The sequence below is a fragment of the Euprymna scolopes genome, chromosome 33, assembly GCF_053919585.1.
Source record: "Euprymna scolopes isolate OS-2025 chromosome 33, ASM5391958v1, whole genome shotgun sequence".
NCBI lineage: Eukaryota > Metazoa > Mollusca > Cephalopoda > Sepiida > Sepiolidae > Euprymna > Euprymna scolopes.
This window is the reverse complement of record NC_136514.1, coordinates 62,008,216-62,030,201: the sequence shown is the minus strand read 5'-3', so window position 1 is coordinate 62,030,201 and position 21,986 is coordinate 62,008,216. Positions and strand designations below refer to the sequence as shown.

The window sequence follows — 21,986 nt, the reverse complement described above, 5'->3', positions numbered from 1 at the left end:
AGCAAAAACTAATCCGCTAAAACCAATATAAAAGTATACTGATTGGATGAATTCCACGATAGGCGTGATATTTTAAGTTGGATTTAGTTGCTGCTAACATATTAATGAAGCACAAGCCTTAAACCGTATAACTTATCAATCATGACGTTAAGATATTTTACTTTTCTGTTTATAGCATGCTGCACAGATTTTTAAAAATAATCTAGATCCTCACAGAAAAACGGCATTTAAAGGTGGCCAACAATAATAAGTTGATATATAAAACGCACAAGACTCGAACATGACGCACCGATTCATCAGTTTGAAACAGTTCCCGCACCATCCCAATCACTTTCATGTACATTTCAAAGAAGCAGTAGTTTATCCCATGATCTTTTATTTTTCTACTGTGAGTATTGTCTTATTTGTTTCATTTTTCTTAAGTTGATGTCCTCAAAAACTAAGGGACATCTTCCTAAGAACTAACAGTTAGTATCTATATGAGATCCATATATATTCGTATATTTCATTAAACCTTTACATCTCAAATGTTGAGTAAGTAAAGAAGTTAAAAATATTAATTTTCCTTGTGGAGCAATATATATTAAAGCAAATGGAGTTCCATTAGAAAAGTTAAAAATTCAAGCTTAATGGAGGATGACAAAGCGCGATATGGGTGTTAACGGTCAATAACATTTATATATAAAATTGCCTCAAACTAGAAGGATTATTTTATTTTATTCTTATAAATATATACCTTCGCCGAATAAGAATTCAACAGACTACATTCAGCTGTTGCTATCTGAATACGAAATCGGCACAAAACATCTGGTTGTGATTCTAAAAACTTTCATCAAATGGGTAAAGAACTGGCTTTGTTGTTATTTGAAAATTCGTAGAGATCTACCTTGCTAATTTCAATCCTTTTATGAGATTATTAGATGAACAAATGGCCAAAGACACGACAGTAGAGTGTACGGTCAAAATTCTCATTGCTAAACTTTCGTTTCATTCTACTTCTGCCAATAGTTCATAAACATGAACATTTTTGATGATCAATTTCTTCATCTGCATGATTTGAACTTCCCGGCTATCTTCCAACTATGCTTTGCCTAATTTTTTCTTTACTTAACAGTTTACTGAGCTCGAAAAATACATAATTTCATGAACGATACGCATTCTCAAAATAGATACATTTATTATAACACCGGAATACGGCATTAATCCCTTCTGGCGTTGGGCTCGTATGGTGAAATCGCCGTAAGGCGGGGCCTAAGCAAAATTTTATACAGTACATATTAAAAATTACTAATAAAATACAGTACAGTATATAGCACACATGTATATATAATCAAAAAGTATTATAAATAACACCGTAAAGAGGGGCAAATACCGTAAACAGGGGTCGGAAAAACATCGTATTTCACATAGTAACCTTTTAAAATCGCATCTCGGGGAAAACTTATCCCAGAGTCACCATATCCCGGGGTTCTGCTGTAATTATATTTCTTTAACAAATTAAACAAACTGGCAAATTATAAAAATTGTTTTTCTTTAATAAAATTCGTTAAAAACTACGTCGTAATTATGCACCAAATATATTGTGGACAGATGTTTCAAAACAACTACGATACAGCACACATACTTTTCTAATCTCGTGTGTGGCATAAAAACATTATAAAATTCGAAGTTTTCAGCAGAACTCGAATATAACGGAAATTATATAACGGAAATTATATAACGGAAATTATATAACTAGTTAAGCATGACTGAGTTTGTCACTGTCAACAATTCCTTAATTTACTGATCCCGATGTAGCTTACAATGTATCGAATCAATAATGATAAAAATAACCGAAAAGATGCACCAAAAAGAAAAAAAAAACTAATGAAAAAGCCGATTTGAAGACAGTTTGGAAAAAGTAAGTTGCAGTAATTATACAATAATTACAAGGATACAATATTCTGATCATGTTGAGTGATCAGCCAGTTTCAACAGTTGTTGAGTTATAGTTGAATCAATCATATATTCGCATGGCTTTACCCTGATTGCCTGGAGAATTTATTCCAAAACAAATGTCCCTTTTAATTGAAGTAAAATATAAATATTTTCAATATTTTGCGACACTCGGATTCGTCATTTCATCGATGAAGTTCAGCGATGAAAACTGAAATTAAGACGTTGATCCAATTAATTCAAAGGAATCTATAGAAAGCCATAAAGATGATCACAGAAAATAATATTTTAAATATTCAAAATAAGTTAAAACTTAATCAGTTCAATAGAAACGCTTTTGTTCATGGATGTTGGCAACTTTCAGTTTAAATTCACAAGTGAATTCCAGTCAATATATACCCGAGTCATAGAGATGATTTTGACAACATTAAGTTTGGCATTCGGTCAGGATCGCCTTTCCAAACAGCCACCAATCACTTAATTTCGACAATCTACCGAAAAACAAGTCTGCCAACCTGAACATGTCGATGAATGCTTTGTTTGTTTCTTGATCACTGACATTTTTTAAAGAAAACCGATTTATCCTTTAAATGTAAACAGCCTAGCATCTTCCATAAAAATGAAGTCGATTATTTTAGTTTTTCTGTTTATTTCTTATTGCTGTGCCTAGTAAGACGATTGATATCCGCGCCATCAAAGTTACTTACCTCTTCAAGGGTATGTGAGATTTTCAATAAAATCAACGCACTTGAAGATTTTGTAGTCTACAAAAAGGACTTGGGTACCCTCATCGACATTCCCCGGTAGGGATGCCTCAGACAGTTAGCAATAAATTATCTGATTGAATAGTGGGCCTCATAGGACTATACATACCTCAACAACGCGACAGTAACAATAGCACTGATGGACTGATTGCGGATGACGTATTCTCTATTGTTATGAACCCATCAAAGCTGCTCAATCGCATCTCATCTTAACCATTGCCAACATTTTACGAGTTGTTATCAGGTCAGCGATGTCAAAGTGTGACGTCAGAAACAACCTCGTTTTGTTCATATGAAATCCTGGATTTTGTCCTCCGCATTTGGTTGTTGTTTTTTATACTTTAGTCCAAGCACACCGATCTATCACTGACCACGAATCAGTAATCATTTTCCCAGTAAGCCGTTCTCTTCCTTAATTGGTTCCATGTTTTTCCACTTGGTCAGTGAAGTACATCTTTCTATTTCAAACATCGTACTAATATATTTTCAACTGAGACAGACAGTACATGTGAATCGATTTTTCCTCGAAATGTAAACAGTCTAGCATCTTCCATAAATATGCAGTCGGTTATTTTAGTTTTTCTGTTTATTTCGAGATATTATTCTATTGCTGTGCCTCGTAAGACGATTGATAATAGAATCAAAATCAATTCGTAGAGTGATAGGGAAATAGGGTATTTTGTAGAAGTGCCCTGCTACTAATGGGAAAATGATTTCTACAAAAATATAGCCTCTGCAGTACTGCGCTGTATGTATACGCAAATTTGTCCTATTTTGTGCGTTCTAGTATCCAAAAATGCAGAATAAACACCACTGTGGAATGCATTGCGAAAGTATGGATATATAACCATGAGTTTATGTCGACAGAGAAATATAAATGAAAAGAACTTTTGTATGATTAAATGAGGAAATGATTTCATTCTTTGAATAAGTATTACTTTTACTACAATTTTGTGTTTTTACGTTTTTTTTTAAGAAGCGTTTGGGGGAGAGATCACTGCTCTTAGACAAGAGATTCTAGACATGTATTACTTATAAAATTACTGATCTGATGGAAACATATCGCATGTATCTTGCTATAAGGCAAAGATGATTACCTTCTTCATTTCTACCATTATTAAAGGCAGGGTTTCCATTTAAGTGACGTAAACCATTTTAAAACAACCAAAAATCATACGCGTGTAATCCTATGTGTTGTAAAGCTCACACAGTGTTGTATTCCGGTGAAATCGGACTAAAATGAAGGTTCGGATTTCTATGTAACATGGTTAAAAAATCTCAGAAATTTAAGTGGTAATACAACAAAGTTGGAGATTGATGGTAACTGGTCGATCAGCAATCTCTCTCTGCCTGTCTCTCTCTCTCTTTCTCTCTCTCTCTCTCTCTTTATATATAAATATATATATATATATATAATTATATATATAATTATATATATATAAAATTATATATATAATTATATATATATAAAATTATATATATAATTATATATATATAATTATATATATGCATATATATAATTATATACATATATGTATATATATATATGCATATATATATACGAGGGACGTGCAATAAGTAATACCCCTGACCGATTTCCAGTTGTCTGATCTAGCTGAGATTTTGCATGTGCAATGATTTATATCTCTACGGGTTATGTGGCAAATTACAGCTCTGAACTCATTGTGCTTTCTGTTTTACAGGTGTTTTAACTGAGTCAGGTGTGAAATGGAGCCTGTTGAATGTCGAGCGGTGATCCGGTTTTTGTATTTGAAAGGAAGCACACCACAGGAGACTTTTGATGAAATGAAAGAAACTTATGGTGATAATGCCCCATCATATGACCTTGTAAAACGCTGGCATTGTGAATTCAAACATGGTCAGAAGTCTGTGGAAACAGCTCCCAGTCCTGGTCGCCTCTTTCTGCCATTGATGAGGCATCTGTCCGTCAAGTTGAGGCTGCCATTTTGGAAGATTGGCGCATTACTATTCGCAAAATAGCCCAAGATGTCAAGATTAGTACAGGGTCTGTGGAAACTATCATTCATGACCATTTGTATTTGCATAAGGTGTCTGCCAGATGGATTTCCAAGCGAGAACGCGTCGAGTGCTCGAGGAATAATTTGGAGATGTGCCAAGAAGATGAGTCAAAGTTTTTCAAAAGACTGATTACATAGGATGAAAGCTGGGTCCATCACTATGATACAGAGACCAAAGCCCATTGAATGCAGTGGAAGAACTTGGACTCACCATCTCCAAAGAAGGCAAGGGTGCAGCCCTCCGCTGGCAAGGTCATGCTCAGTCCTCTGGGACCAGGACGGAGTAGTGTTGACAGATTTCCTGGCAAAGGGTACCACCATTACAAGAGCCTATTATGCTTCACTTTTGAGGAAATTAAGGGCAGCTATAAAAATCAAGAGGCGGGGTTAGATCAGCAAAGGTACCCTCCTCCTGCAGGACAACGCTCCAGTCTATAACTCGCATGTCGCCAGATTAGAAGCACTGGCCTGTGATTATGAAATCATCACCCATCCTCCCTACTCTCCTGACCTTGAACCCTCTGACTTTCACGTCTTCCTAGCAATGAAGTTGTTTTTGAAAGGAAAGCGTTTCCCAGATGATGCAGCCTTGATTTCTGAAGTCACTCGTGGTTGGAGGACCAACATGTGATGTTCTACAAAAACGGTCTCCAGAGCTGCATCAATCGATGGGAGAAACGCATTACTCTGGGTGGTTCCTATGTAGAGAAAAAGTTATAACTGTGCCAAGTTTTCTTGCTTTACTGCTATGGGAAGTGGGTCAGGGGCATTACTTATTGCACGCCCCTCGTGTATGTATATATATATATATATGTATATATATACGTATATATATATATATATATACTGTATTATAAAAAATCGATATATTGTGTGGTCATATCTCGTACTTGCTTTTCAATTTTTCGCTCTTCTTACCATGATGCCCAAGTAGTATTTTCCGAAAATCAGACTCAGCAACCTTTTCGTGCAAGTAAATACACCAGTAAATTTTAAAATGACAGTAAATCTCTGCAATTTACTAAGAGAAATCATTCAACAACTAGAAGCAAACAACATCAACAACAAAAATATCGATTATCATTGGCACACGAAGAGCTTTCACGCAGCTTATCAAAGATCTCCCATTGAAAACCTGTGATGTTCCCTGGAAGCTTAGTGACAACAAGTCTCCCCAAATTTCAAGCACTCTCCAACTCCTTCAATAACATTTGCAAATAAATTTACGTTATCGCAATAGCCTCTCACCACTGATTTCTTGCTGGAAGCGGCCATTGTTCTCCACTGGGATTTGAGTGGCAATAAGCCTCCCTAAGTTCTCTTCGCGCTTGTCCAGTGGAGGTCTTGTCAGCGCTCTCTCCACTGTCTTTCTATCCTCCTTGAGCCTTCTCGGCTATTTGGTGTCACACTTTATTTGGTGGGGGCAACGGTGATGGGGCATTGGGAGGGGATAGGTGAGGGATGGAAAACGTGTAGATATGCAGCTTAAGTGTTCTTGGTTTACTGTAAGGCGTCTTCATATTTCAGCTGTTTTCATTATCGTTATTCGTTGTATCTTTGCAACCATTTCTCTTATTCCAATTTCTCCCATTCTTTTTTCAAAGTTTTTGGAACTGTTCCTAGTGCTACTACTATTATAGGTAGTATTTTGATTTTCTTCATCATCCAAATCCCTTTTAGCTCTCTGGTAAGCTCTGTGTATTTGACCTGTTTCTCATTTTCTTTAATACTCACCATAGTGTCAGCTGAGACAGCAAAACCTACGATTTGACAGGACCGTTTTTCTTGTTAATTATTACGAAATCCGGTCTTCTTACTTGGATGAGTTTATCCGTCTATATATCCATGTCCCATATGATTTTGTGATTCTCGTTTTCAAGTACTGTTTCGGGCTTATGCTTGTGCCATTTATCTGTGCGTTCAAGATGCAGTTGTTTGCATAATTCCCAGTGTACGTCTCTCCCCACTTGGCCTTACCCGTTTTTGTATTTATTTTGGACCAATTTTCTGCATTCGCTTACTATATGGTTTATCATTTCGTCTCTTTGTCCACAAACTCTGCATTTTCTGTTTTCTTGTGTTTTGTCGATCTTTGATTCCATTCTTAAGATTATCGAATGAACTGAATGGATATTTTATTTGCACCAACTCTTTCTTGCACTCCAATTTTATTACAAATAAATTAGTTGGACTCGTTCCATTAGTGGTTGTGTAACGTGGCCGTTAAACTTAAACCACTCGGACCAACAAGCTGTTTGGGACTTCGTCGCAAAGGAAAAAGCACAAAAAAAAAATCCGATTCGGCATTTTTAAAGTGCGAATGAAATGCATTTATTCGTGGTTCTTTCAACAATAATGCACACCCATGCGCTTTACAACGCTCTGTCATATAACATATGCTTTTTAAAAGTATTTCTCCCCGCCACCTAGCGGCGGCCGTAGCCAGGATTTTCTCGACCACGACTTAACACGTCCTTCCCAGTCTCCAATATTTGCTTGACCACGTGCTGTATTTTCTCCTTCCCGTGACGTCAATGCGTCCATATTTGCTTAATTTACATATGTGCTAAGACGGCTGCTGCTAATAATTTCTCTAATTAGCTATCCTACCATGGCCCACACGCGTGCCATAAGCACTATGTTACAATTGTTTCATGACTATTATTCCAGATGTGGGAGACTGGTGCCAATTTGATCAGCGGACTGATTTCCTTGGAAATACGCATGATACTGAGAATTCGAAAAATCGCAGACATATGTAAAACAGATTTTCTAACTCCAAACAAAGTACTGCAATCTAATGCACGTTTGCACCCTCTTCTCTCCTGCTGGAATTCACTAGTGGAATGATTCTTCTAACATTTTTCTACTCTGTCATTATGGCTTTCATAGGTGCCGCCAAACCGCCCTCAAAAGAGAATGCCTCTTAGTTTGCTGCAAATAAAAATGTCACAGGGAGCAAAATAAGGTAACTACAAATGTTGTCTCAATACAATAATTGTTTTCCTGTGTGCGTTCTTCAATTCAATTGAATCACCTGAAAAAGAAGTCGTTTAAACAACAATATGTAAAACTAATTCAATTTAATTGAATTCACCTAACCCCAATATATAATAAAATAAATTAGATTATAACATATCCCTCTTTTTCATATAACATAGTCTGGTTTCTTTAAATCGTGTATATAAATATGATCGGATTTGTAGTTTTACATAAAATGTTTGTATTGTTTTTTTTAATAATTTACTGATTTGTAATAATTTCCAAATTCTCTAATTAAAGTTTTCCTAAAAACACACACACACACATATATATATATATATATATATATATATATATATATATATATATATATATATATGTATATATGTGTGTATATATGTGTGTCTGTGTGTCTTCTTATTCATGAATTATTTGCTAATAGTTGATCTCCACGTAAAACCAATATAATATTTCGAACTAGCAAGTCCCCGCGTGCTTTAATGTAGTTTTAAATTAATAAGATTCCTTTTGTAGTGTCATATATATATATATATATATATATATATATATATATATATATATATGTGTGTGTGCGTGTGTGTGTGTGTGTGTGTGTGTGTAATTTAGAATTTCATATTCTTACAATTTCAGGACAAAATAACTTTTACACAATTTGCCAGAGGAGCCGAAAGTAAGTACATGTATTATAAGTGAATCACTTGAACACTCTCTTCCTCAGAAAGTCGAACATAAAATTTTGCCAAATGCCATCCGAAAAAATCATAGAAAAATGACACACGGACGATAGGAGATTAGAAATTGTTAGACAAAAAGGTTAATCGACATTTTCTTTATACTTAGCTCTGTATCTTATATCGCATTTTCCTGTTATCTTCTGTCTGTCCTATTTTATTTCAGTCGAAGGTCGCAAAAAAGGATTTCCGTTCTTGAGGCTAACACTTGATCGCTATATGACATACATAGACATTCCTATATTCCATTACAGTTAGACTTTATTTCTCAACATTGTGTTAGTAATAAAGTTGCGGACAATTTTACTCTCCCCAATCGATCATTTAAATATAATTTAGTATATCTTTCTGGCAGTCTTCTGGTCTTACTGGATTACAGGACAATAATTTATCTAGTCTATTGGAGTATCTAGATTCGTGCTGTTACATGAGGTTACATCACTTGGAGAAGGTGCACCATTCTTCCAAAAACCGTGTAGTTTAGACACATCGAGATCTTATTAGGGTCGCAAATACGATATGATTTTAAATATTTAGTCTGGGTTTACTTGTTAAGAAAAAATAGAAGACGTGCATGTATCAAATGACTTATTTTTTTAAAACTGTCCATTCATGTTAAAATGATCTAATCAGATTAGCTTCATAATTAAAGCATACTTTTTTTTAATACTGGATTTTTCTTTATATTTAACACAAACAAATGGCGTACTTCTTGCAGAGATCTTACTTTGCAATAATGCAATTAACTCTTAATCTTGTATGTTTCGTAATTTTTAGCTAGATGTTGGCGCTAAATCTTGGTTCTGAAAAATCTGAAAATATCGACATCAGGCTATTATATATTTGTGGTGACGCTACCCATATACTGTTTTGCACCAAGGTCAAATATTATTCCATTTCCGCATCTCACCTTCAGGGTCCACGTTTTTCTTTTTTTTTATCTGTTTATTTTCTTCGCTGTAACGTCACCTGTCCCACGGCTCGGTCATTTGCATATGTTAGCTGATGCCGCTGCTGTCACATGCGCGTCCACGCTCTGTTACAATAGTTTTACTAATACTGATACTAATATAGATTGTTCACTGTTCTGTTGAGATCAAAACTACTCTGCCATCTATTAAATAATATATTCTGCTTAACTGGAACATATTTTATTTTTTGTCTCACCCAGAGCCCCATAGTGAGTGCTAGATAAACCTAATAAAAGAAAACGAGTTTGTGTCTTACTTTGCCTCGTGGGGGCGACGAAATAAAGTTGAGACTAATAATCAATATTATTAACTATAGGTGCTCAACCGAGAATCTTAACCTCACATTACAATATTTTCTGTGATTTTCCAACTTTAATTCATAAAGAAAACATGTCAAATTTGCTGAATGCATACACTACAATATTATTAGAGAACGTCCTAATATAAACTGAATATTAACATTTGATTTCCTGTAAGATTTTAATTCATACACGATTGAACGATAAAAGTGTTCCCTTAAAGAAAAACTATACTACAGCTTTATTTTAAAACTTTTTTTGAAAAGCTCAATTCAGATAACTTGATTATGTAAGAGGGCTGATAGCTATTCAATGTAGCTGCCTTCAGCCTCAATCACCGCCTCGATACGGGTCGGGAACTGGGAGCATGCCTTTTCAACAAGCGGCAGCGGGAGCTCGGTGAATACTCATCGGATAACGGCGATCAGGCTTGCTTTAGTGATGTGGGAGGTCATGTTGGTGATGTTCTCGACGTATGACTAAACGAAGTAATTCAGCAGGTTCAGATCGGAGGAGAGAAGTGTACTCGTAGCACTCCTTTGAAGCCAAGCATGTGTCGTTTTGGACTTGTGGGCGTCGCCGAGTCCCGCTGCCACGCCCATGGACTGCCAGCGGCTATTTGATTGCATCAGGGAATCACCACACTTCAGCAAATCCAGGCATACTTTGGTGTTGACTTTCAAGCCGATTTAACAAAAAAATCTGGAGTTGCATGGTGATCCTCAATTGAAACTACATCAAACTGTGGTCGGAGCATGCCCCTGTTATTCAAAGCAATCAAACGATGTATTTTGGGGATGCTGAAAATGGTCCTGCTGTCATAACTTGGATCGGTAGAAAGCATGCGTTGTACAGCGGCGCATCTCCGATCTTTCTCGTTAAACCTTGTGCCACTTTCAGAAATGATAGAAAGCTCCAATCACTCTTGGGATTTATACACAGCTGGCCAACTAGTAGGTGGTTTGCTATAAAATAATAAAAAAAGAAAACCGGTTTTCATCAAACGGAAATGGAATCGTGTCGTCTTTTCTAAGGCGATAATTTTATCCTTCCACCCTGTAAAAGTTAATGTGATCTTTTTATACGTTTTTTAGTAAATCTCCGTAAAACAAAACAGAAGAACAAAAAAGCATAGACACCACATTAACACTTTATTTTGTCAATTCTGTCCGTTAGACGCAGTGAAAGTTATATTTGAGATTATTTATTTTCATGTGTTTTTGTTTGTTTCAGGATTGTTTAATGATGGCTATTACGCGGAGAGAATGCTCTGTTTCAATATTTTGGGTTATTATCAGCTTATTGGTATCAGGTAAGTCACACTTTTCTAATCGACACTGCTTCTGGCTAGTTACCATGCTAACCAATGTTCGCCTTGCCATTATTCGGCTTACTTGAACGATCAGACTCTTGGAGATAATGTCCGGCCCTATTGTTGGCGTGCCCTCGTAAGGATAACATCCTCTTTCTGAAGGGGAGAGGTTTTACAACAGTTATATCTCTATCGAAGAATGACGACAGATATTTTTCATACCTTCTCAGGAGGCTTGCTTGTCATTTTTCCTCCGTATTAATTCGACATCATTCCTAACATGCTATAGTGAGGAAAAAGTTAATAGTCAAGTAACTATGTCCTCCTTAGTATAGGACAGCGTAGAGAGCATAGGTTTAACGAAAAGAAATATTTTTTTATATCTGAAAAAAAAATGTTCGTACAGTCTTCACGGCGATTAAAAAGGAAGAAGCCAGTATATTGTTTTTTAGAAACAATAAAATAAGCCAATATATAAAAATAATGAATTAAAGTTATTTTTGTATGTTTGAATTTTTGTAAACTATTTAGTTGTCACATGTTAAGGTAAACAAAAATACATTTCAGATGAAAGTTTTCATAAACAAAATTATGTAATTGAAGAAATTATGACACATTAATTCACTTACTTTTTAAAACGTCTGTTCCAGCAATAGCAACAATAACAATCATAGATAATGTAAGTCTCTGTCACATGCGACAGTAAAACATTTACTTTGTGTTCACTTTCAACTGTTCTGCATACATGATAACCCGATGTATCTAAACAATTTGGATTCTCTTGTTTTGAAATTATAACAAACCATAATTTTCTACTTAAAAGCACTGTCTTCGTCTACTTTTTGAAACATTTCTTAGCTCTTTTCTGGATTCATTACTTTCGGTTGAATGGGAAATGGGAGGCAAACTGACCAGTTCCGCATTTACGCTTCTAAAGCTAAATCGAGGGGCCCAATGATTTGAGGCTCTGGAGTAGTCGTGCGACATGCCCCATGCCTGTGGGGATAGATTCCTGGGTGGTCGCGTCACCCTTCTGCTACGACGCACCGGTTAATCTTCCTCAACCTCCATCATCCCAGGGGATGCTGTGCCATACACTTCCATGTTTCGGACTGGTGTTGATCTGTACGCGTGGGGGACTATTGTGTCGGTATTTCGGGCCCTGTTACGTTGTCTATGGTATCCAACATTCCTGGTGGCTCCTCAGATATCGAATGACAAGGGGTTTCCACCACCCTTCCTGTCTTTGCCCATCGGTGTGGGTGTGGACCAACTTTGTTTTTAACCTGCATTTTTTCCCAGATTTTCTGTTCCTGAAGTGGGTGACTTTTTAGATTGTATTCACTTTCATTCCGTAAGTGTCTTTTTGCCATCGCTGTTTTCCTATAATGAATGAGTTATCGCCAGCTTTTATGGATTAATATCGGTCCTGGAGCACTAGAGATGGTCCTTTATCACGTGACCGTAGAGCATCATCACTGGAGACATATGTAGGTGTTATACCGAGGTGTTGCGATGAGTCAGTAGGAACCTAGCTGCCCGGTCATAGCATAGGCGACCACAACTGTCCGTGCTATCAAGAAGTGTCCTTTTAGCCGTCTTAATAGCCAATTCTTCTCCCCCGTCTCTTTGAGGGTAATATTCCGATTATGTTCGTTTCCTTATGCCTCAATTATCTAGGAACCGGTTATATTCACTCGCGTTAAACGGTGGTCCACCATCGGTTGACAGTTCCTCCGGAACTTTGATTAAAAAATTTGGTTCCTATGCACTTATGTTACTCTGCTATTTTAAAAAATCGTATTTTCAAGTTAAATTCGATGTTAAAATAGTTTTCTAAATAATAATGTTAGTATTTCAGCACGGTAGCATAAGTGCATAAGTACCCAAAACTTAAAAATAAATTTGATAAAATTTGAAATAAATACAATAAATTGAAGTACTTACCTTAAAAAGAAAAATGTAAAGTTTTTTTTATGAATAAACACTATTTTTTTAAACAGAAACAAACCAGAATAAGCATATATGCTGTATATTTTATATTTAAATCTAGTTTAATGAACAATTTGAGCGATATTTAAAGAGAAAATCAGGTGCTGAGATAATTCAACAGTTTATTAAAAATGTAAACATGAACACGCACGCAGTAAAGTTTTTCAATGAATAAGCACTATCTTTTTAAGATAGAAACAATCTAGAATAATTATGTACGTTGTATTTTTTATATTTAAGTATATTTTAAGGAAAAATTCGAGCGATATTTAAAGAGAAAGTAAGGTGCAGCGATAATTCAAGAGCTTATTAAAAAATTAAACAGTAAACATAAACACGCATGCGGTCGTAACTTCAACCGGTGGTTTCGTATAATTATCCAACAAATAAAACTTCCTTATATATAGATATTTTTATATTAAATCAAATATTAATACGTTTTAATTCCTTTTTATTTTTTATATTTTCGTTTAATCCCTAAAAATACGGAATAATAATCTTTAAAATATTTATTTTTTATAATGTAATATATTGTTTTTGTTTCGGATTTTATTTAAGCTATATATTCCCGGAGTGACACCGATATCGTAATAAAAATCCGAATTTATTTGATATTTAAGTTTGAATGTTCAACAAAATGCAAAATTTTAAAGAAAAATATTTCTTGTGGTAACGGTTGAAAATATTTTGCAACTTTCTTCAAACGCCATTTTGTACAGTTCCAATATCGACCTACGCTAATATATATATATATATATATATATATATATATATATATATATATATATATATATATATATAATTACTTACTATAATAATTATTAAATATCTACAGAAACTAGTGCTTCACCCTTTCGGGAACCATCAGTGCAGGTTTTCTTTTGATATTAGTATATGATAAAATTCTGGATTACAAAGGTTGCATTAGCCAGACTTATTTGGAGAGTATTTACTAGCACTTTCTAGTATCGACCATTTCAATTTGTATCCAATTTTATTCTTTCTTTAATCCCTTATCCAATTTGCTAATGATATTATTTTCTTCTCATTATTAACTGCAAGTATTTTAAAAGATACTATATGGTTGTAAAATATACCTTTAAAACTACACGCAATGGCCTAATGGATGTTCTGCTTATATCATTATCTATTACGTCACATTTATATACTATATTAGAAATGAGTACACAAGTAACATCTTCTTTGTATAATATTGCCTATAATGCTCTTTCATACACTTACCTGTGCAACACCGACCACTCTGCTAACATGGCGGCTTTATCCTGGAGACGCCGTATTTTCATTTGTGTTTTACGAATTAGAACTAAAATTAAAATTTAAATAGAAAGTCTATTTTCACGAAAAAATATTATTGCTCAGCCTTATTATTACATCGCGATTATTTTTAAAAAGCAATTACAGGTTAGTTAATTAGTACGAAATGAGTTTTTTAAAAAATTTATTTATATATATATATATATATATATATATATATATATATATGCGGAAAAGTACTCGTTTCTCTTTATTATAGAGTTGTGGATAATAAATATAAGAAATAACGACCACACCGGTCACATTAAATTATGAAGTTAAAACTCATTTTCTCTTAACCGTGGAATTTCCAAGTGCCCTGTTCATATCGCTTATAGAAACATCTAATTCGAATTTAGTAGCCTTTTCTCTTTTAATGGCAATTTTATCTTCTTCCCACCTTGTACAACAACAAGCGAGTCATGTTTCAAAATGGAGACATGTTGAGATAGACGTTTACACGTTGGTGAAAGTTGTCATAATATCCCAAGCTTTTGTTTCGTGCCAAGACACACAGCCAGTTTTATGAGACTTATTGTTTTGCATTGATCGGAAACCGGAAACTCCCTACCATAATTCTGGCTCGTGTCACAACGTAGTGACATTAATTTGGCTTGCTTCATCCCGGAGAAACTGCTTCTTTTTCTCTATGTTTCTATCGCTTAGAAAGAGAAAGCGATGTGTGTGTATATGCATGTGTGTGTGTGTGGTTTGTTCTTGATCGGGCATTTGCGTAGGTTGGTGGATTTGTTTGAAATACTAAGAGGCAATCATGAAAGCACAACTGACGAACAATGAAACAGCACATTCGCGACGGAATGGAAATACAACTTTAAAAATTCTAGATATACGCGTTAAAATCTGTTTAGACGAGAAACATCAATTCATCATGTGTGCTAAAATATGTATTTAAAAATGGCATCACATAATAATACCACGCTAAGCTTTTATATTTTCTAGTTTTACATATCAGGTGTTGCCCGGAAATCATTTGACTTTTATTTTTATTTCAAATTTTCTCAATTTGAGTCGTTTATATCTTGAGCAAATTACTATATATTTAATAGCATGTTCAAAGTTGCACGTAATTATTACAATATAGTTTTGTGATTTAATCATTAATTCAAATGAATTATCATGAATTATATTTATAATTGTGATTTAATATCTGTCTGAAGCCGAAACTATACTATCACTAGTCTTTTATTGCTCAAGTCAATTTTACTATACTATCTCAGACTAATGGAATATTTTTCAAAGCTAAATTCATAAGCGTGGAGTAGTAAAGTATCTGTTTTATCATCATGATACTATTCTCCCAAGTATTACATCCTTCTTTTTGTTAGTATAGTGTGGGTTTTTGTTTGTGGTAATTTGACATTCCTCCCAGGCATTACTTCATTCTTTGCTGAGTAGTGTTCTGTTGCCATAAGATCATACTCGCAGGCATTACTTTCTTTTTTTAGTGAGTAATGTAGTATCTGCTCATTCGTTATAATCTTATCCCAGGGACTACTTCTTTTTGGGGAGGGCAGTGGAGTATATTTCATACATTCGTCATATATAGCAAAAATATGCGACCACAAAATGCAGAATTCTGCGGCTACTATGATTAAATGTTCTTACTAACTTTATAGAATTATTAACTTATGTAAATAACTTGCCAAACTAACAAGATAAGAATTTTCAAGGCAGAAATGGCTTTCAATTCAATGTTATGTAACTTTCGAATTTAGTTGACAGTTCATCGGCATGGATTTGTTGTTTTTTCTACTATTAACAAATCATTATATTATTATGTGATTTAACTTATATATTCTGCCTTTTTTGTGTTCTTGAGAATTATCGGAGCGTTTCCCTACTTCATTTTGTCCATATCATTAGAAACGTTTTTTTTAAAATGGTCCCCATAAATATCTCTGAAAATATGCTTAAATTAGTATATTTATAGAGCTTCTTATTCTAATGGATGCTTTCAAGAACTGCAATCATGTGGAACTCTCTTTCTTTTGATTGTTTGTCTCTTCCTTTTCAAGACTAAAGTCAAAAGGCAGTTCATCACTTTTCAATAATTATCTTTCTTTCTTGTAATTTGTTTACATCCAGTGATTTCACTACTTTTTCTGGTACGATTTTCATAAAAAATAAATAACTTGTTTACCAGGAGACTGAATTATAATTTAGTGGAGTTCATTTGGTAATTCATTGATTTTTAAGCGTAATTTTTGTAATTTTCTCCTATTTTACAAAATTTTACAAAAATATTTAATAAATATCAAGAAGATTCAAACAATATTTTTCTTTTTTGTCTTTTGCGTGCTATAACAACAGGACACGTAAAAGATAGTGTCTAACTTTTTCATTAATAAAATACACGTTCTGATCTTTTAACCGTTGCATTAAAAATTGTATAAATATATGCATATAAATATATACAGAAGTCATATATATATATATAAATATATGTGCGTATATATATATGTGTATATATATGTATATATATATATATATATATATATATATATATATATATATATAAATATATATAGCAATGAGGCTACAAAGAATTTTCGCGTTTTGCTAGTTAGTCTATCAGATTCGTTGTTATTCACGCAGCCATTAATCACAATCAGTGATTGCGTGTTTATGAGGTAGAAGTTCACTTGCCCTATAATTTGCCCTTTTCTTAGTTCGTTTTTAGGGAAAATAGAAACATTTTTTCATTATATTATATGACCTAATTTTAATCTGGATGTGTTCAGTTATATTTATATTTTGTATATACTAGTTTATTTGTTTATCTATTATTATAATTATAATTATTGTTATTGTTATATATATAGAATTATCGTATTTCATTTTCTTTTCTTTTAATTTTAGTAAAGAAAAAATATTTTGTATGCTCACATTTGTTATTTCACTTCTACAGTTTAATAAAGTTTATTCTTTTTTTAATATAACTAATTTCACATTAAAATATAGTCTGCATATAATAGCTTCTCGTACTATTTTTCACTCAAATATCGGCGATCGTCCACTTTCTTTGAGCTCCCAGTCGTGGTTCGCTAGTGTTGTTGTTCATCGATGTTTTTTTGTTGTTGGTTTTTAAATTTACTTCTTTATCTGACTACATAGTCTTTTCTCTTATTCTGGTTTTATTTGAATATTATTTTGTGGCCTGGTAAACTATGATTTTTGTTATGGATCTATTTTGTAGCTGACAGAGTGTAAGATTTCCATAGTTAGAATTTTCTGTTCATTATTATTATCATTTTTTTTTTATTACTGTTTGGCTCATTACTTTTTCTAATAATTATTTATTCTACTTTGCTCTACTCACGTATTGAGCATTGAGGAAATACTGAAAATAGATATATGAAATGCATGTAGATAAATAAAATAATACACACACGTTATATATATATATATATATATTATTATTTATATAGATATATATATGTATATATATATATATATACTTATTTATAATTAAACAAATTCCAAAGATATAAAAAATACAAAAACAAAAATTCTGCAGAAAATAGAAAGCACCAGCGTTTCTTAAAGAATCAATCTAAAATAGGAAATGCATTGAAGTATAATGTTCTATACAATAGTTCTTTTCTAAGCAATGCCATGTTGATCATTTGTCTCCTAAAATGTCTTCCGAGTTCCGCGTGTTTTGATTAAAATTAATTCGCAAATAAACTGAAATTGCTTGTACAAAACAAAACCCAAAATGAAAATAATTTTATCACATGTTTTTGTTTCGTTTGCAAATCTAAATGTTTGTACGAGTTAAATTGAACGATATCCCAGTGTCCAATGTATTTAATGACATCCATCTCGATCTACTTAATTTCTTTGCCCAAATTTCTGTGAAATTGATTTGAGCATAATAATTCCACTGAATGCACTTATAGATGCACTTAAAAACGATGAAATATAGGAAGCAGACCTAATATGGTTCTAATTTATTTTTTAATTACTATTTTTATGACGCCATGACAAAATGAGTTCCATTTAGTTCTGAATATGAAACATCCACGATTCAAGTAGTATTGTAAATGTTCTCCGATATATTGCCATATTCTCTTGAAAGAATATTATATATGTTTATTTGCTATGAAACAACACTCCAAGGCATTAACTCCTCCTTAGATATGTAGGTTTGTTAAGCAGTGCCTCAACATTTGCGACTAGGCATTAGTAGTACATGTTTGTTCGCCATGACACAATCCATTCAGGCATAATCTCCTCCTTTGGTGATTTGTAATGGTAGTGTAGTAACATTTTTGTGGTTACGATAACATTTTTTTATGGACGGGGCTATGATGTAATCACAATAATATACTACCAGAGATCGCATATTTTTATTTATATATATATATATATATATATATATATATATATATATATATATATATATATATAGAGAGAGAGAGAGAGAGAGAGAGAAAGAGAGAGAGAAAGAGCATAGCCTGACGAGTCCTAACGTGAATGAAACGCGGAATATTCTGTGTAGCTTAATTGCCATATGTATTTTTTTTATAAATTATCACCTAGTTCTACCTATGTTTTGAGCAGTGTTGAAGTAAATACTTAAAGTTTACGCATGAAATAATAATTTCGTATATTAACTTATGTGATTAAATGAAGTAGGCATATATATATATATATATATATATATATATATATATATATATATATATATATATATATATATATATATACTAGCAAAAATACCCGTCGTTGATTTCAAAAACAGCCTACGGAAAATGGACACTGATTTATGAAAGTATGATAGGTTATGAAAAGGAACGGTTGTAAAGAGATAGTTTTGAATTTGGGGGTATCAAAGCCAAAGCAAAATATGATGAAAGTAAAAATAAAATAGATAAAACCCATAATTTATTATACCATACCTGTTCACAATGAAACGTTATTCTGTGGATCTATATTAAAAAACCTTGTTAAACTTTGTGACATATTTCCATTCTATGAGGTCAAGCGCGAACGAACATTTTATTATACCATATTTCTTCAAACTGAAACATAATTATCAAAGTATACTTACGCAGATAGATATGAAAAGTCTTTATTAAAGTTTGTGCCTATTTCCATTCTATGGAGGCCAGGCGCGAACGCAAACCCCACAATCTTATTATACCATCTCTATTTAAGTTAACACATACTTATCAAAGTATTATTATGTACATCTATATCAAAAACACCTGTAAACGTTTTTTTAAAACTTTTTAATTTTTTATTTCCATACTTTGTGGATCTGGCGCGAACGCAGACCCCACAATTTGTATGAATCATCATTATGCTAGATCAAACATACCCATTCCTGTGTCTCGATAATCTTCTATCATTATATGTGATCAGTTTTCTATAATAGTCAACCATATAGGAGCCTATTCGTGACCAGACACACACACAGACGTTCAGCTTTATATTATACTAGCATTTCAGCCAGGCGTTGCCAGAGTATTTGGAGGTGTATGTTAAGCAAAAAAAAAAAAAAAAAAGCGGCCAAGAAAAAGGATTACAACGTGCATATTTAGGGGCGTGTGTGTGTGCATGTGTGTGTGTGTGTTGCGTGTGTGTGTGTGTGTGTGTTGTTACGTCGAGCTACCGGACAGCCGTTATAAGTGTCATAATGTTCTTGTTGTTGTTTTTAAAAAAAATACCTCCCACCCTCTCTATAAAATGTATTAAGTGGATTGCAACTACCACCCCTCTGGTTTTTTGAAGGTCGAGGCCCGATTCTTTTTTTTTCTTTATTTCAGTATCAAAAATGTAATTGTCTAGTTTAGATGCTTGAAAATACCATAAGGTTGAAATAAATTATTGCATCGACAATTATGTAATTTCCGTGTTATATATATATATATATATATATATATATATATATATATATATATATATATATGTGTGTGTGTGTGTGTGTGTGTGTGTGTGTATAGGAATGCATATATATACGGTTTTGGGTTGTTTTTTTTATTACATTTTCACCCCAAACAAGGCATACTTCCACTTTGATTAGGGAGCTACTATCAGGGACCTAAGTTCCAGGGGTACTATGTAGGGAGTTTAGCAGCAAGATGTTTGTTCAAATTATACTTGAGCTTCTGTATGTCAGTAGAGTTGGAAACCGGAAGAGAATTCCAAAGTCCTGCCGTTCTAGGGAAGAAGCTCTTACATCTAGGTATCTCAACTGCTGCTTATCGGGTTTGTCGGGGGTATTTTCGTCGTGGGAGTACAAGTGCTTGTGGTTCGTCAGGGCATCACCATTAAAATACTTGTAAAACAGGCAGTTGGAAGCAACATTTCGCCGGTGGGACAGGGGCTGAAGTTTAGATGAGAATTCAGGACCTGTTAGTTTGGCAACTCTCTTTTAGACCCTGTCTAAGAGTGAGAGACTAGTAGAAGATGCACTAGCCCAAATGTAACAGCAGTACTCCATACATTGGCGAATGGTAGCTTTGTAGAGGTACAGAATAGTTTCAGACGTAAGCAACTTTCTAGCACAATAGAGAGAGCCTACCTTTTTTGAAGCAGCCTTAGCAATGATCTCAATGTATCTATTCCAATTCATGTTTCCTGTGAACTTTAAGCCAAGGAGCTTGAACGAAGTGCACTCAGGTAAAGTATCTCTAGCCAGAGCTATTAGTGGTTGGTAAGGTTTCATATAATCATTAAAAGAAACGAGCTTTGTCTTGGCAACGTTGAACGTTACCATCCATTTTTTATCCCATTCCACTACAGACTGAGGGTCTTTCTCTAGTGTTTTGGCCATTACCTTAGATATGTGCGCATTAGCTTTCCCCACGTGCCTATTATAGTGCTTAGTGTCGTCGGCAAATATACCCATCTCAGAGACAATATCAGCTAATGTACATTTGTAAGGAAACAATCAACTCAAAGTTATTATTTTCGTAAAACTGAGGCGATAATGTGCTATGTTTATGAAAAATGACTATCAAAATTAGTAACATATCCAAGAATTATGAAAAATTATGAAATATGAGTTAATTGATTGGTGTGTTTGTAATGAAATAATAAACCCAGACAATATATCAAAGTTATTCTTTTTGTAAGGGGGGAGGCGATAATGTGGGTTAAAATTATGACAAATGATTCTGAAATTGTGTAAAATGATGAAATGTGAGTTAATTGATTGGTACATTTATATTTACATGCAAGACAATATATCAAAATTATTATTTTTGTAAGGGGGGCGATAATGTGGATTAAAATTATGAACTATGATTGTCGAAATTTATAACATATCCAAGAATTATGAAAAATGATGAAATGTGAATAAATCCATTGGTGTGTTTGTAATTAAATAATCATCCCAGGCAATATATCAAAGTTATTATACAACCCAGATGATATTACAAAGTTATTATTTTCGTAAAGGGGGGGGGCGATAAAGGTGGTTAAAATTATGGAAAATGATTGTCGAAATTAGCAACATACCAAAGAATTATAAAAATGATGAAAAGTGAGTTAATTGGTTGGTTTGTTTGTAATGAAATAATCGGTCCAGACAATTCATCAGTTTCTCTAAGTGGTTAACAATATTTTTCTCAATTTTCAATGTTAACTTCGGGG

At 33.6% G+C, this 21,986-nt stretch overlaps 1 protein-coding gene across 1 annotated transcript in view; it reads left to right on the top strand.

Annotated features, from left to right (window-relative positions):
* The window catches only part of LOC145258256 (neuronal acetylcholine receptor subunit alpha-10-like), an 800,162-nt gene that overhangs the window by 376,164 nt on the left and 402,012 nt on the right, over window positions 1-21,986 (top strand). The window contains exon 4 of the mRNA XM_080116238.1: window positions 10,976-11,054. Within this exon, the coding sequence (XP_079972364.1) occupies window positions 10,985-11,054 (70 nt within the window). The 5' untranslated portion in view covers window positions 10,976-10,984. The remainder of the gene's footprint in view (window positions 1-10,975; window positions 11,055-21,986) is intronic.